The sequence below is a fragment of the Poecilia reticulata genome, linkage group LG2 (genome assembly GCF_000633615.1).
Source record: "Poecilia reticulata strain Guanapo linkage group LG2, Guppy_female_1.0+MT, whole genome shotgun sequence".
NCBI classification, from domain to species: Eukaryota; Metazoa; Chordata; class Actinopteri; order Cyprinodontiformes; family Poeciliidae; genus Poecilia; species Poecilia reticulata.
Window position 1 is genome coordinate 23,837,186 of NC_024332.1, and position 17,446 is coordinate 23,854,631.

Below are 17,446 nucleotides of genomic sequence, written 5' to 3' on the forward strand. Positions count from 1 at the left end.
CATTATTAAAAGCGGATTTTCTTTCAAGTTGAAAACATGATTCTTAGATTTGCTCACAATGTTTGAGTTCTTCAGTACAATGAAGAACTTAAACATCTTGCAAAAGTAATGTTCACAGCCGTTTGTTTCATTTGTGATACAGAATAAGAGAAAATTTTCATCGTTGGCCATTGATTGGTTCATTCTTTTTTCATTTGCTCCATAATGAGCAAATAGGTTAATGAAACAAACATATGTTTTTGGGTTAAGTGGTTAAAATGCAAAAAAATAAAATAAAATTAGAGTTTAGAAAAATAAAACGGGGAAAAAAGTTAAATTTGTTAAACAAAAANTATATAATTTTGAAAATGTGTAAATTTTTTTCATTCGCACCATAATTACGTGCATTTTGGGAAAATAAATGGTTACAATGGAGAAAAAATGGATTTCAGAAATTAATAAAATGGAAATAGAAAAAAATCAAATAGATTTCATAGAAACAAACAGGTTGTTGAGGGGCAATGCAGACCTCTAGCTATTGATTTGTTATATATTTTCATTCACATTATAATTATGAACTTTTTTTGGTTGAAAAATGTGGATAAGTGGAAAAAATATAATTTAGAAGAATGAAAACGGAAAGAAGTGAAAATTAGTTGAAAAGATTTTTGAAAAACAAACAGCAGTTTGTTTCATTTATGGTGCAGAATAACAGAAAATATTGACCTCAATTGATTTAAACAATTTTTTTTCATTCACGCTGTAATTATTAACTTTTTGGGTTCATAAATGTGATTAAAATGGAGCTCAGACAAACTGAAACTGAAAAAGTGGAGTTGGGGAGAATAATAAACATGGTGCTACGTAACGCTCAGCCGTATCAACAGGGTTAGCTGTTTCTGTTTGGAGCGTAATACAGGACACACGTCAGCTCTGCTTGACCGTGGAGGGAAGAGTTATGAAACAGGCTGTAGTCACCCTCCGACACTCACTGCCGGTAGAAGGACACATGTACCACCGCCTCCAGGTCTCAGAGTGTCCCCCACAGCTGTAGTGGGCAGGGTTAGAGAGAAGTGACCGTGGTGTGATAGCCTCCCCCCAGAGTAGCGTGAGAGCCGGAGAATCCATTTGCAACCCAGAGCGCACGAACACGCACCGGGGCGACGCTGAGACGCTAAGAGCTGTCAAAGCGGCTCACCGGATCGGTGACGGACCGGCCCAGAGGTTCCAGAGCCTCTGCGGGAAGCCAGCGGGAGTTCCCCCTGCCCCGCTGTCAAAGCAAAGCACCGTCAAAACCGGGGGGACACCACAGGCTCTCCCCGGAACAGTCTGCTGTCAGCACACTGATGGCGGATCTCCTAAAAAGTTCCTCCACAGCTATGGCTGAGATTACGGCCTGTTTATGCTACAGTCAGAGCGGAACAAATCATGAGGCTGCAGACCGCGGCCTGGTTTGTGGAGGGTTATTCTGTTTGTCACATGATACGTGAAAACAGGACAAGGTTATGCATGACTTTATGCTCTAAATTAGCCATCATGTTTTACTTAGCACAGGCTTGGTGCAGTCTTGATTTACTTTACTGGAAATATAAATAAGTTGGAGGAAGAACACCTGATGGACACGGCTGAACACTTCAAGACGTTCATCCTAAAGCAGAATGACGACCCAAAGTGTCCAGCGCACACTTTTCAGTCATTTGTTTTGAAAGACTTCGAAAAAAACAATTAAAAAATTTTCAGGTTTAACACATACTTTTAAAATGTACTGTACGGCAGTGTTTCCCCACTCTGGTCCAGGTGCTGCCCCGCTTCAGCCCAGAGGGCAACACGAGGGTTGTTGACAGCAGCTGCTGAAAGTAACTAATAGAGTAACTTGTAATCTAACTTAGTTACTTTTTCAAGGAGCAATCAGTGATCTCATTGAAGTTACTTTTTCAAAGTAACGGTGCCATCACTACTTGACGACCAGCATGGGAAACACTGCTGTCCAGCATCAGTACCGTTTGTTGACATCCATCCATGACCCATGCTGTGGTCGACTGTGTCCACGGCGCCTGGAGCCAATCTGAGCTCATGTTGTCTTCATTTCTTTACATTATTCTGATTTCTGTGTCTGCGTTCCTGTCCAGGGTGTCGGTAAGAACAAGATTGTAGATCGGTTCCTGCATCTTCTCAACAGACCCAGAGAGTACCTCCAGCTCCACAGGTGAGGGTAACCCAAAAAGGCTTCCCCTGGAAACATGCTTCAACTTGGGTTCCCTTTGCTGCCTAAAGCTGCAGAAGGAATTTATTTATCACCTTTTTCCTCTTTCTGTGGTGATTTTTAGATATATGAATCTATCATATGATTAATATATCATATGATACATTCACCTGGCATATAAATCTATCATATAACTTGATGTATTCAAGGTATATGAACATTCAGATAATAAAAAAAATATATATATTTTAAACCTGTAACTCAGGTTAATTTTGTTTGATTTAGTTGCGTTGATATGCATTTATTTCTGTTTGAATAATTTTTTTTATATATTTGTATATGGAAATTTCTCTTAATGTGTTATTTCTGGCTTTCCTGTCATGAGCAGTCTTTAATTAGTTATATTTTGTAGTGCTGTCAATCCATTAATTATGGACATATAAATAAGCATGTTTTCAAAAAATAAGAATAAGGTCTGTTGTTTCAAACCAGACATCTGTTTTCAGGTTTTCATATTCAGGAAGGTTTAAGAGAAGCTATTTTGCTTGAAACGTAAATTTAGAATTGCTAATAATGACCTGCTTATGCTTTAGTGTAGGGATAATTCATTGTTGCAGTTTGTACATAATTACCAATACCTCACCTTGGTTTTATCCAAACATCCATCAGGGTGTTTTGTAAAATGAAATTTGCTACTGAACACACCAGTCTGACTTTCCTCACTCATGTTTTCACTCGTGTTTGCGACTCTGCTTTTCTGACCGCAGTACAAGACAGTGTAACGCGCTGCTGCGAACTAAGTAACCCTCCACAGGAGAAAATCAAAATAGATATTGCGATTAATTTGCACTATGTTAATAGCAAAGCGTTAAACATTTTAGACTAATCACATCTGTTAATGTGTTAATGTTGACAGCTCTAATGTAGTAGCGATTAGCAAGGCTAGCATAAATATAACAGCAGCCCTCCGGATGCACTCCCCAGAGGTTGTGGAACCATTACATTGACTTGGAGATCTCCAAGAATCTGTCAAACTTTCCAAATCTGCGATAGACGGAGGCTGAAAGCTCAAAGATTTTGTTACTAAAAAAACTTTCAACTGAATGTGGGTGTGCTTTCTTTTTCACCACGCCTGTAGAAAATCAGCATTGGTGTTTGATCCATTGGAAGTAACAACATAATTTTTTTCCATCTCGATGAGCAAAAATTCTTTTGGAAAAAAATTCCAAAAAAGATCAGAATCCCGAGAGATTCCACAGCAGTGAAGCAACGTCCGCCGACGACACATCCATATGCACACGCGTTAGGCCAGTTTCTGCTCCTATGTGTGTACTTGGTCAAAGACTTGTGAAAGTCAAAGTGGAGCTGAATATAAACCGTGTCCTGGTTAGTTGCTGTAGCAGCAGCTAATATTAGGGCAGGACAGAGGCAGGACAAGCTGTGTGTGCGTGTGCGCATGTGTGTGTGTGTGTGTGTGTGTGTGTGTGTGTGTGTGTGTGTGTGTGTGTGTGTGTGTGTGTGTGTGTGTGTGTGTGTGTGAGGCTTGTGACTGAAAGTCTACAGAGATGTGGCTCAGAAAGCAGGAGAGAGGCTCCCTGCTAGGGAGGAAACTGGGACAGCCTGGGTCACAGAGCAAGACGGAGCGCTTTCAGAGGTGTGACCGTGGGAGACATGACGCTAGACACTGGTGAATCACTGGCTGTTATAGTGTTTATGTGGCCGATGGAAGTCGATGTTCATGGCCAGGCGATGCTCAGTCAACATTCTGCGTCTTCTAAACAGGAAGTGATGCTTTTTTGCTGTGCTACTGGGATTTATTGGAGCCTCGAGTGTTGATTCTCAGTCCCCTTTTAGACAGCAAGGCCTAAAAATATTACTGAGCAGCTTTCACTGCATCCTAACAGCCTCTCCTGTTGAGCTGTTATTCCGTAAGAGGAAACGGTGGACAAAAAGAGTCTTTCAGACAAACAGCTGGAAGCTTGAATAAAAGTTAGAGGGCGAGTAAAAAAAACATTATGAAAGCACAAAAAGTTACATTACTGTTCATTTCCACCCATCCGTCTGCTCTTCACACGATTCCTGAGACATTCCCAATACTGAACCACCTCAGCTGATTGCTTTCCATTTGGAGGTTTTTGCCCTTATCTCATAACAAAAGCTGCTTTTCCATCACCCAGGTGTGCAAAACTTTCTCAATATTCCTCTGATGTAGAAAAAATACAATTATCTCTTGCAGTGTTTCCATGAAATAAGAAACACAATTAAAATCACGTGAATAAGTTTGTTCGCGTGATATGTCATTAAAAACCATGTCACACCATCATCTTCCTACCACTTCCTGTCATCGTCTTCATGGTTTTCCCCAGTAGCAACATCCGGTTGTTGATCATGTGACTCGTGTGATCCGAAAAAAGTGTTTCAGTTGCAGTTTTGCCAAATATTAAAATTTCAATTCAGCTGAAAAACCTCCTCATCCTAGCGCAAAAACTTTGTTTCAAAATTTTTTGTTTTTTTTTCCTAAATTGATGTATTTCTGTTAAGCAGATTTATTTTCGGAATATCAATTTGCACCGTTTTATGGTTAATAGTGTGACAAATGGTGGGGGTTCATTATAATCCTGGTGACCTACCAGGCTTATAAATGCACTGGGGGAAACCATGCCAGTCCATCTGCCCCAGGGTTCTACCTGAGCCTGTTCATTTCTTCCTTCAGGGACACAACCGTCCAGACGCTAACCCTGCAGCCCTCTGTGCGGGACGGCATCATCACATACGAGGACTCTCCCCTGGTCAGTTTGAGAGACGCATGTTAACTCGGGAATCATTTTTCTATTACATCTTACCCCGAGCATGGATTAGCTTTGTTTTTTGTTGACCACAGAAGGTTAGTGAACGGTCGAAGTCAAGTGTTAGCCTTGTTTTCAGGTGAAGGCAGTGAAGCACGGCCACGTCCTTGTGATCGACGAGGCCGACAAAGCTCCCACTAACGTCACCTGCATCCTGAAAACTCTGGTGGAGAGCGGAGAGATGATCCTGGCTGACGGCCGCCGGATCATCTCAGGTACGTTTGGAGGTGCTGGCGGACAAAGAACCCAGAACTGACAGCTCCATATTAAGGAACAAAAGCACCAAAAGTGGGAATCTTATGGTGGTAGAGAGAGAAGTCCTGAGTTTTGTGTTTATACATTGTTAAGCTAGCAATGATACAGTTATACCTAATGTATTTTTGTAATTCTCTGCTATTTTTGGTCATGCAACTCTTTTACTTTTTTTTTTCTTTGTAGATCCACGTGAAGCCAACGGGAGGGCCAACGTCATAGTGATGCACCCAGACTTCAGGATGCTAGTCCTGGCTAACAGGCCCGGCTTCCCGTTCTTAGGCAACGACTTTTTCGGAGCGTTAGGTATGCAAACGACATCCTGGCTTCGGTAACTGTTTAGCCTTTTGACGTCACCTGATTAGTAGAAAGATTGTGTGTAACTTCAACGCGTTTTCCCGAGAGATGCATAAAAACCAATCGGCAAATAGTAAACGGCCTCTTTTTGACTCTGTATAATCCAGTTAATGATTAACCGATGACTAAATTAGTTGACGATTCATCCAATAATCGATTCGCTGTGCTTTAGCCGATTAATTGTTTCAGCCCTACTGCTTTCCGACGTTAAAATGCTGTAAACGAACAGAGAAATCCCTTGTGTGTGTGTTGAACAGGGGACATATTCAGCTGCCACGCTGTGGACAACCCAAAGCCCCAGGCGGAGCTCGCCATGCTGAAGCAGTATGGCCCCGACGTTCCTGAAGCAACACTGCAGAAGCTGGTGGGGGCCTTCGGCGAGCTGAGGTCCATGGCTGACCAGGGCACCATCACCTACCCCTACTCCACCCGCGAGGTGGTCAACATCGTCAAGCACCTGCAGGTGGGAGGAGTCACACCTGCGAGCCAGTAGCCGGTTTTCCTCCTGATCGTTTAATGTCAGACGGCTTTCAGTGAATTATTCAGCGTGTTTGTCCGCCTTCAGTCCTGCGTAGCGAGACGCTTTATTAATGCAGGAGAGGGACCTCACGACTCTGCCACACCACGGAGGGAAGACTCTGTTCTCTTGCCCCCGCAGCCAATACTGAGAAAAACCCCTCACACACATCCACGGTGGAAAATATACTGTCGCACAATAAGGTGTGATGTCGGGGTTTCACACTACCCTGGTTATATAAGACAATCTCACACATAGGAGATACCTCACAGGATCATTTTTAGGTTTTGTTTTTCTCTGGAGGCATCCATAATGTTGAGAAACTCTTTGGGAAACTTTTGCTGATTTTTCACTCAGTAAGATAAACCTGCTCTTTGTCTTTGCTGTTTGCTTTGATCAAAGAGAGATGGTCCCAAAGCTGATCTCTTAGGAGATGGACTGACCTGGTGGACTCCAGCCCTCCCTCCAGTATCACACCTTACAACAGTCAAGTAACTTCACAACTGTTGATCCTGGATGAGAAGGAATATACAGGATGTCAGCATCATCCTTAAAATGAGTGACAACTTCCTGAAGGCGGAGTTTCAGAAAGAGCAGGTGTTTTTAAAGAGACAGAGGCCCAATTTCAAGGCATTCAATTACACAGTTAAATGTCAGTTAAGTCATGTTTGATATATTCAGCATTTTTGTTACAACTGAAGGTAACATAGTTACTTGCTTGTGCTATAAAATGGCACTAAATGGCTACAAAACGTATAATACTGCCCTTTTAAGTCACATAAAGTATTGATATGTGAGGTCCACCTGCTGTGTGGTTCAGCATTTATTGAGAATATATTTTTTTAAAAATCAGAGTTTCTTTAGAAATCCCTTATGTAGCTCTTCTGTTTCTATCTTGCACTGCTGAGTCTCACTAGTCCAGCCCACAGAGACACACCCTTATGTCTCATTTCCCCACTGGCACCGTAGCTCAGTTATCCATCACCTCCATTATTGACATCTGCTGGAGTGGGGCAGTTAGGGTGTAATTTAGTGGAAGTGAAAATGGCCTCCTTAGCAGTCACGGCTGCTGTTGGCTGTAATTACTGTTTCACCTTTTGTCATAATGATCCCTGCGTGGCAGCAGGCGGTCTCAATCAATAGTCTGAAGTCCTTCAGACATTCATCTGCAACTCATCTGGATCCGGCTGATATTGATAGTGGAAAAATTTATTGCCCTGTTTAACTGCCATGAATGTTGTCAGTAAACGTGGTTTGAATGTTAAACTGTCCCTTGGTGGTTATTACAGGTTATAATTCCCTTATGAAGTCTGTACTACGGTGTATTTGGTCAGATCAAGACAGCCAACTAACACTGATTTGAAATGACATACCAAGTCCCATGTAAAGCTGAAACTGTTGTTAGTTTACAGTCTGGTTTTAATCTTGCTTAACAACAGCAGGAACGTTGGGCTTTTATTGGTTTGTATGGTTTCACAGAACTGCAACAATTTTAAAAAGCACAGATTAATTGCAACAATTTAAATGATAATTTCTCACTCTCTCTCACTTCTCTGGCAGCCTGAATCATTGAAAATAATCAAATTTGAATCAGCTTCTTACATTTCTGTTATTCTGAACTCAATTTAAAGTAAAAAAAAAATTATAATAATAAAACATGAATGGCTAACGTTATCCATTAGCACAACCTGGTAAGGTTTAGGAAGGGTGTGTTCAATGAAAAAAAAGTTTGCTTTCTCTATAATTGTTCTGGCTTTTCGTAGCTTTGTTGATTGCATCAGATGTTAGATTTTCTAAAAACAGTGAAGCTAGTCAGTAAACAATGAAACATGTTTCTTCTTTAAATGAATCCATTAGTTAAATGAAAGTGAATCTTTATCCTACTAATATTATGACTATATTCTCCATATTACTTCGTCACACAAATCAGAAGGGACTATTAAAATAAAAGACACATTTAAAAAATGTTTTCTGTCATTTTTCAATGTCTTTTTTAAAAAGAAAGCGAGAAAAAAACGATTAAAATCAAGCGTAATGACGTATAAAAAAATCTGATTTTTTTTTTTATGCCGTATCGCCTAACCTTGGTAAATGTATACAACAAATATGAATGTTTCATTGTTCATACATACATATATATATATTTTGTATTTATCTCGTCTTTGTTTTCACTTTTCCCCTCCTGACAGAAATTTCCCAACGAGGGTCTCGCCAATGTGGTCAGGAACGTGTTCGACTTCGACTCGTACAACAAGGACGCGCGGGACGTTCTGATCGAGGCTCTGCACAAACACGGCATTCCCATCGGAGCAAAGCCAACCTCTGTCAATCTGGCGAAGGAGTAAGACCCCAAAAGCAGCTCATGCTAGAACATTGAGAGATAGGCACCTCATTTCAAAAGTAAATTGTTTAAAATTAAAAATTAAAAAAGCATTCAGGCTGTACATTAACATCCTTGATTGATAGTTAAATCAGTCCGGCTTTATTACCTCTGTGATTCTCATTGGTCAGCTCCAGTGGTGCAATAAAATCCCCCATTAGAGATGTGAGACAGATTTCAACCAAGTACAAATGATTGTCAAGTATATCTACAATTAGTTGTTATGATGGCAAAAGTCTTATAATGTTTGATAAATTCAGTTCATATTGGTTTAAATTAAATTGAAATTCTTTGCGATTTGCTAAACCACACCTCTATTTCACATTTTAACCATCAGAAGTTTAACTTCTGACTTCTTGACTACGTGTATAGCATCATCTTTGTGTTGTTTCACACAAAAACCCGACTATGTACACAAATGTAAACGGGTTAATATTTTGTCTTAAGATAGCCAAAATTTCTTTAAAAAATACAGAAAAATATCCAGAAGTTTGGAAAGCAGTAAAAAAAATAAATAAAAATGCATCAGAACCATTACCGACATACTTTGCATCAGAACATTTGTGGAGGATTTCCTCCTGCTCTAAATACATTCAAAGTTTCTGAACACCATCTTTATCGTTTTATTATGAACTACATAAATCCCTGGACTCGTCCAAATTCTCTAGAAATGAAGCCAGAGGTGAAAGAAGTCATTCCGAAACACTTTACTGAGAGTGAAAGTAGTAACTTTTAGTCTTCTTCGCACAGTAAACATCTGCACTGAAGAGTGTTGGTGTCTGTGCAGCCTGATGGCCTTTAAGTATATTGTATTCACTGATCAGAAAATGATTTCCATTTTCTGTGCATTTCTACTCATTTTCTGCTGCTGGTTTGTCCAACAGAAGGTTTCTGTAAATACTGACTGACTGATAAGTTATTTATTAGAACGATAAAAATGACTTCACTATCCACTAAATGTCTCAGATTTGTTCTTTTAAATAAAGGAAAATATTTGTTTCTTCTGTCTCCTGTGGTTTTATTTGACACATTTATAGTCAACATTCAGTTTTGAAAGAAAGAAAACATGATGAGCAGAACAGAAACAAGTATTTTCCTTGAACAATAACCCAATAATTAGATTGGGGTTTGCAACTTGAGGCTCTTTGTTGTGGTTCTTAACAAATTTACCCAGATAACTAAGCAATGCTTTAAAATTTAAACACAATTATTCTATGAATAACAGTTTTAGCAGTTTTTCCCCCAGACATTTTCATGCAATTTGTAAGGAAAACATTTCCCGAAAGAATGATACTAATACCAGAAATGCACCGATCCGATATAATATCAGTATTGGCCCTGATATTTTTTTTTAAATACTATCGGTATCAAAAGTGTAAAGAGCAACCTTTGTTTTGTCAGTAGGTTGCAACCTGCTGACTTTGTTTTTTACATAATTTACAAAAATGTAATTTCCTATTGAAGAAAATTTACTAAATCAAAAAAAAAATTACAACTGCTCTTTGTTTAAAAAAATTAAACATAAATCTTATCTTATCGTAGGTATTATGAAAGCAAGCTGTTTCATTTCCACAAGTTTTGTTGCTTTTATGGCTCTTAGCAACTTTTGATTAGCTTGGTCAAAAGCCAAAATGGCCGTCAGGGCCATAGAGGTTGCTGACCCCTGTTCTGGATGATGTTTGCTGCTGTTTCTGTTATCCAGTCCCCCTTTTCTTTGCTCCATCTTGAACAGTTTATGTCAGCAGCAGCCTCCGCTCACATCTTGTGTACATGAAAGCAAATATTTTGTCTCCTGATTTCCAATTTTGGACATGGAAAACATGAAACGGCTCGTCTAGCCCGTCTCGCTGCCTTTCTATTCATAGATTTATTTACGGTGGTCGGAACCCTCCATCCTCTCGAGTCCACCTCCCCTCCTCTCCACCAACACACACCAACCCCTCCCCAATCTCTTTGGAATGTGTGCGTTTTGTGGCCAGGATGCATCTTTTCACCCCACCTGCAGCCAATAAGCCCCCGTGGCTGCGCTCCAGCTATGATTCATGGGAAAACCAGTAAACATCTGCTCAGACATGACTGAGCACATGAGGATATTTGTTCTGCATATATTGGCTTTTCCATCCCCAGGGAGCGCGGGGATTAAAAGACGAGCGTGTGTTTTCTAGGAGCCCCCGTCCCAGCAGAGCAAAGCTGTCATCTGATATCATTTTGCGGCCGCTGCTTTGAGCCCTCAAAGGCCAGAACTTTGTTTTTCATTTTATGTGGGCATTAAAAGCATTTCCACCCATAATTATCCAAGATGAAAAATCAAGAGTACAGCAATTTGTGCGCACATGGAGGAGCTCTTTGTTTTAATCCCCCAGGAAATGACTTTTTGTGTGTGTGTCCGGCCTGACTGGATTGTTGTCTTCAGGTTGCCGCTGCCGGAAGTCAGGATGACGGGATATTGGACGTTAAACCAAGGAGGCAACGCTCGCCGCAAGCTGCTCTGTCCCACTGAGACACGCCCCATAGACGTCAAGGTACACATGAAGCCTGTCACAGCAAGCAAGTCATCAATTAATCACATGATAAATTGAAATGAACACAATAATTGTCATTTGGACAACAGATGTTAAAGAGACGCTCCCCTTTTAATGTTGTTGAAAAGCTGCCATTTTGAGAAAAACTCCACGGTTTGCCTGTTTTCTCTAAGTTGACTGATTATTATGTTTTGACATTTTGGTTCCCAAGACTTCATAATCCAATTTAATTATTGCTGTTTCTGTTGTTTTATCTATGTTGGATATTTATAATGTTTTCAGGTTCCAGTGTTACACGAAATTAAAGGTTTTTTTTTTATTCTATGATTTGGTATACTTGTATTAAAATGCTATTATTATTAGTTGAATATGGTCTCAAAATAACATTGCAATCATTTCTATGATCCCTCAAAATGTATTATTGTGACAGGCCTGGACATGCACACAGCACATGGGACCAGACGGAAAGGAAATATGAAGTCAACTTTGCTTTTTATTATTTTGATGTGCACAAATAATGATCAAAATATTTACCCTTTAAAATGAACCACATTTTCCCACATGATGGGACATCTCAACCTAATGTTGTGTTAAAGTGAAATATTTCTTGCTAGTCATCTGAGAAAGTGAGTGAATAATTTTATAGAGATTTGTTACAAGTAGAGTAAAATATTTATTGATAAAGGCTTGTAAGTGAAGAAAACCCCAAATTAGAATATCACATCAGATCAAAGCATGTTCCTGTTTCACAACGGACTAGTCAAAGTACATCAAAATGGAGAACATGTGAAGAAACTGGGAGAATGATGTTTCCTGACGCTCCACATCCAGTCTGACTGAGTTCGAGCTGTCTGCGTTTGCAGTTAAACACACCTGGTTTCCAATAAAGTGGTTCTAAGATGCATTCATCCCGGAGAACTGCACGCCACACTTTTCAGATTCTTATTAGCCAGACTATTGTGTCTTCTATTGAGTAAAAAATAAAGAATTGAATCGATTTCCTTTTCAACTTTGAAACACTTGCCAGCAGAAAGATTTTTTTTTTCATAAAAGCTTTTGTTTTTCCTTCAGCTTTTCATTTTGCCTGTAGTCAGAGCCATAGTTTCCATGGTGGCAAAGACAGAAATACATTTGCTAATGCAGTCATCTATGCACAAACAAAAAATTTCAAGTCTGATTTGTTGAAAAGAAACTTTATCTGAAACATTAAACACCAGCGATGCTGTCATCAGTGTGTGTGTGTGTGTGTGTTTTCGTGCTTCCAGGGCCCAGCGTTCCTGCGAGTCCAGAGTTATCCCAGCAGTCGGCAGGAAAGCAGGACTCTGAGTTTCAGCGAGGAGAAGGCCCACTGGCAGATTCCCATGAATGAAGTGAACATCATCTGCGACGTGGTCAGCTCAGACGGTACTGAGCGTTTAACTCCACCATCGTCTGTCACACACACACAACTAACGAGTCTCAAGTAATAAGTCTTTATGTTAATTTCACTGAGTTTCTGAAGTAAAAGCCAGAAATTCCCTCTATTATTACAAAAAAGATACAAAGAAGTCCACTCCTCTGTTGAAATGTCAGGTTTTAAAAATAACACAATAATAATAAATTCTGTATTTTTCCTGCCTAGACAGGAGTCAGCAACCTTTACTCCCTGAGAGCCATTTTTGTATTTGCTCCAGCTAAACAAAATGTGTTTAAAGCCGGATTTTCCTTTTTTCTTTGGTAAAAGAAAAACTTTTATTTAAAAAAAAAAAAAAAACAACATCTTCACACTTTTACACAAAAGGAATGAGCTTTTTTTTTTCAATGTCACTTTTTGTCTATATTTGATGGTTTATTACAGATTTTCTTTTTACATCTCTCCAGCACAAAAGAGATCTGTTTGTTTTTAGCTCTGTATTTCAGGGTACATCCATCACAAATAGTTATTTGGATGATACACATTTACAGTAAATTATACTGCTTTTAGGTCATGTACATTGTTATACATATTAATTGTATTTCTTTTTTAATCCCTTCCATCAACCTGCTAAAGAACTACATATGAAAATTAGCCACTTTGGCTAAATCTGGGATATTTACATCATGTATTCATGTTGTTAATATTTATTGTAGTTTTAATGAGAAAGAAATGAGTCTAAAATTTCAGATTAAAGTTTAATCTGATGTCATTTTTTGCATTCCTGACATTTTAAAAGGCCTGAACACACTTTTAAATCCACTGAGCTACAGAAGAAACAACCTGGGAATTTCATTTGCTGTCTGAACAAAAACTTGGAAGTGATGGAAGGACTTAAAGGTGTTTGCACAGAGCTCTAGTGTGACGTCGCCGCTGCTCGTGTTTTTGTAGACACCCTGTACGTGGCCATGTGTAACCCCGTGACGCTGTACTCCATGAAGGAGCGTGGGGACAAGATTCAGTGCATGGAGCTCTACGACGTCTTCCCCAGAACCATCAGCGGCGTCTGGCAGCCGTTCGTCACCGTGGCGCCGCTCGGGAGCCCCCTTGATGGACAGGTGGTGCTGCACGAGGAACAGGTACGCACTCGCATTCTAAGTGGAGATTTATGAGTTAATCTAAAGCTGAGCGATCTTATCGATCTATTAACGATTAATTGATAAGCGGCAATCAATTTTTTCTTAAAAACCTTGCGTTTTCTCTTGTATCCAATCTTTCCATAATATGAAGGGCTAAATTGTTCTGAATTAAAAATAAATACATAAAACATCTAAACATTGTTTTCTGTCAGCTGTATAAATACAGCTGTCTGTTTACTGAATCAGTAAACAGTGGTTTTCTCACATTATTAAACACTCATAAAACATACAGCGACAAATAAGATGAAAAGAATAAAGTGTGTGAAGTACTGTCTGTGGTCGCTCTCAAAAGAACGTTAAAATTTCGCTTCATGTAGTGCAGCCCTCAAAGCCTACCGTGCTTATTGGCGTTGTGTATATTTTCTGTCGTGTTCCAATCTCCCTGCGTTGTGTCCTCGTGTCGTCACATCCTCGCCTACGTAGCACATGCATGTCATGTTTTAATTAGAAGTTGACGCCCATTGACTTCTTCTGTTTTGACCGTTTGTCTTTCCTCTTCCGGCTCCGCCATCTTTAATTTTTTTCCACTAACTTCGATTCAGGATGAACAGCGGCGCCCTCTGCTGGATGGCGGCCAAAAAACAACACTAAGCAGACTTTACCAGTTGGGAATCGAACCCAGAACCTTCTTGCTGCAAGGCAACAGTGCTACCAATTGTGCAGCCATTTTAATTTTAACTTAATAAATCATTCATCGACAATTAATCATAAGTTTAATTGTTTGCGTCCCTAACACAAAGTTACACACACTGGTATGATTCAGCAATCACAGACAAGATCTCCAAACACATTTCGTCACAGTAAATATTAAATACTGTGAGGAGGAGTCGTTTTTAAGTGTACTTCTGACCACACCACATAATGTGTGTCCTTTAGTTTGTCTATGTCCATTTAAAGAGAAGATGGAGCCATGCTGGGATTTCTCAGCAGCTCCCCCACTTGGCTTGTTAACACTGTGGAGATCGGAGCTTGACCTCGCGCAGTCAGCAGTGTGGCGTTTTTAGGTTTTTTCCCGGCCATGGTCAGAGTAATTCCAAGTGCTTGTCATCAAACAACAAGTAATGAATCAAACGGGACCGTTGGAATTTCCAAAGGGAGAATGATCGCCGATGTTTTAACCACAGAGCGTCATGAATCCATTCTGGGTGAACGGTAGTGAAAACAAAAAGATAGTGTGTCTTATTTATTTATGTGTCTGAAATAACAGATGGCCTAAATAGAACAGCTTTTAATAAAATGGTGAACACTGAAGAGGGACAGAGCTTTTAAAAGTATCTGTTGTGAACTATTAAATTACTTAGGAAGGAATCAGGAGGAACGGGCCAGAACTCCAGCAAACTATGGTTAAAAACCCTGTGGAAGGAAACCCAAAAGTCATCCAGTTCAAAGGCAATGCTGCCAAATACTGAGTAGATGTAGATGTAGCATGTACACTTCTACATTTGAAGACATTCATAAATACATCTCTGAGATATTTTTCTCTCGTTATTATGGTGTTTAGCTAATAGGAATCTTTTTTGTGATTCTAACTGACCTGAAACATAAGAGGTTTGGTCTGATTTAACTACAGACAAAAATGGTGTTTGTGACTTACTTTTTAATTCATATGTAAACTTCTGGTGTCAACTTTCAAAGCAACATCATAAAAAAATTCCACTCTTGTCGTTTATTGCTAGGATTTATGCCAGCATGCTTCCAAATAAGTGACTCCTTGAAAATAAACACTGTAAACATTTGAAATCTTAAATAAAAAATATCATTTTTTCACCTGATGCTTTCGGTAGACAATGTGTTCACATGTAGGAGGGACGTCGGCGTGACATCTCGAAACCATTTGAATTCATATTTCACAAATTGACCTAAAACCCCTGAGGCTTCTTGAAATGTAGGGTTGGAAAAGCATGAATCAGTGAAATGTTTTGTTGGAAATTTCCAGATAAAATCTTAAGTTCTGGCAGGTCATGCTTACCTCGACACACTAAGCTATAGAGGTGTGTTACATCAGAACTGGAAGATGTGTTCATAAGACATTTCTCTGCTGTTTCTCAGGACATATTTGTACAATTATAACCACAGTCTCTTCAGGAGGAAGTTCAACTGTTGTACTTTGACTTTCTTTTTTTTTTTTTTATCTTCAGTAAGACAACCTCGGATATCTCAGCGTTTAAAAATAGCTGCACACAAGTCTGTTTTTTAGTTGACGGTTGTTTGTTGATGGACGTCTTTTCGCCCCGCGGGATCCGGACCTACGAGACGAGAACAATGCTTGTTAGGGTTGTCCGGCAACCAGAACCGCTTTGCACAGCTGCTGCACATTAGGCAAGAGGAGAACTTCTAAAAATACAGTTGTGATGGATCGAGTTTCGTCTGTGTAAAATTGAGGAGGCCCAGACGAGAGGAGGTTCATTCACAGGTCGTTGTCCTCGCAAGCGTGGATAGAAGTGGTTTTCACGCATGAATGTGTGTGTGTGTGAAATGAACCTTTGAAGGTTTCATTCAGAGTAAACGTTCACTGACATCATTTGTCCGGACTGGATCTGAGTCGGAACACGTTGACCTGCCGGGAGTTCATCTGACTTGAAGAGGCTTCCTCTAATGGTAGTATATGTTTAGAATCAGGAAATGGGGTTTACCAATCCTTATGCAGCTTTGAGTGTGTGTGTGTGTGTGTGTCTATGTGAATGTGTGTGTTTGAGGAATGGGAGGCCATAAGGAAACCATTTAGTGTGAAGCAGGGTAGCAGGGTCCGGGGACAGCTCCCCCGTGGCTCCGACTCATAAAGCTCAATTGAAGATGAATCCTTTTGCGTCACAAAACCTTCAGCGCGGTTCATCTGAGGCACACGCACGGAAACGGAAACGTCTCGCACACAAGCAGGGACCCCATGCGGACAGCGTGGCTGTGCAGGAGCCGGCTCTGACTCCGGGAAGGCAGCGCTGTCTCCCTGAAGAAGACTGCCCTCTGCTGGGGGCTGGATAAATATTTTAAATGGAGGGATTAGCTGGTGACCTGTCCAGGGTGACCCTGCCTCTCACCTGGAACGTTAGCTGGAGAGGSACCAGCAACCCTCCCGACCCCACTAAAGGAAAAGGGTGTGAAGAGGATGGATGGATGGATGGATGGACGGACTTGTAGTTCTGTGCTGAAGTATTTGGGCTAATGTAGATATAAAAAAAGGAGCAAATTTCACCCAAATAATTTGGAAATTTCCGAGTTTCAGAAATTTTCTATTTTTTTCTAGAAAGTTTCAGAATTTTTTTGAGCAATTTTTTGATTTTTCAAATTCAGAAATTCCTGAGAAATCTCTTAAATTAATCTAAAATGTTCTGAGTTTTTGTCTGAAAATGTTCTAGTTTTTTTCCTAGAAAGTTTCTGAGATTAATCTCAATTTCTGAATTCTTTGGCTGGAATGTGTAATGATCAGAACTGAGGACCCGAAATTTCAGTCAGACAAGATGTAAAAATCAGAAAATTCTTTATTGAAGACCAGGGTAAGGAGAGGCAAGCACGAGCAAGGAACAGGAACCTCTGAGGACAGAGAAACAGGTTAGGGATGGTTCTAGGGAGGGGAGGCCAAAGGTAAAAAATAGAAAGAGGATCACTAACCTTCCTTGTGTAGTGGGGAAAGAGAGGTCCAGGTAATACAGTGGTAGCGGCCCGTAGCACACCCAGGGATGGACAGAGCTTGGAGGGCAAGGGATGGGGGCAGACAGATCAGGGCAACAAACTCTCAGAGGGTCAGACGAGGAGCAGTGGTCAGGGTGCGGAAAAAGGGTCAGACACTTGTAGGTAATATCA

The 17,446-nt window shown here is 40.2% G+C and overlaps 1 protein-coding gene and 1 long non-coding RNA gene across 3 annotated transcripts in view; one reads left to right on the forward strand and one right to left on the reverse strand.

The window, feature by feature from the left end:
* The window catches only part of vwa8 (von Willebrand factor A domain containing 8), a 66,956-nt gene that overhangs the window by 22,449 nt on the left and 27,061 nt on the right, over positions 1-17,446 (forward strand). For both annotated transcript variants that reach the window (XM_008437498.2, XM_008437489.2), the window contains exons 21-29: positions 2,109-2,185; positions 4,896-4,971; positions 5,108-5,243; positions 5,467-5,586; positions 5,895-6,100; positions 8,344-8,495; positions 10,948-11,056; positions 12,322-12,460; positions 13,401-13,588. In XM_008437498.2, the coding sequence (XP_008435720.1) occupies positions 2,109-2,185; positions 4,896-4,971; positions 5,108-5,243; positions 5,467-5,586; positions 5,895-6,100; positions 8,344-8,495; positions 10,948-11,056; positions 12,322-12,460; positions 13,401-13,588 (1,203 nt within the window). The remainder of the gene's footprint in view (positions 1-2,108; positions 2,186-4,895; positions 4,972-5,107; positions 5,244-5,466; positions 5,587-5,894; positions 6,101-8,343; positions 8,496-10,947; positions 11,057-12,321; positions 12,461-13,400; positions 13,589-17,446) is intronic.
* Positions 17,061-17,435, reverse strand: LOC103481752 (uncharacterized). The gene is made up of 2 exons (XR_536342.2): positions 17,255-17,435; positions 17,061-17,176 (listed from the first exon to the last, which is right to left on the reverse strand). It is a non-coding gene; the product is annotated as an uncharacterized LOC103481752 (long non-coding RNA).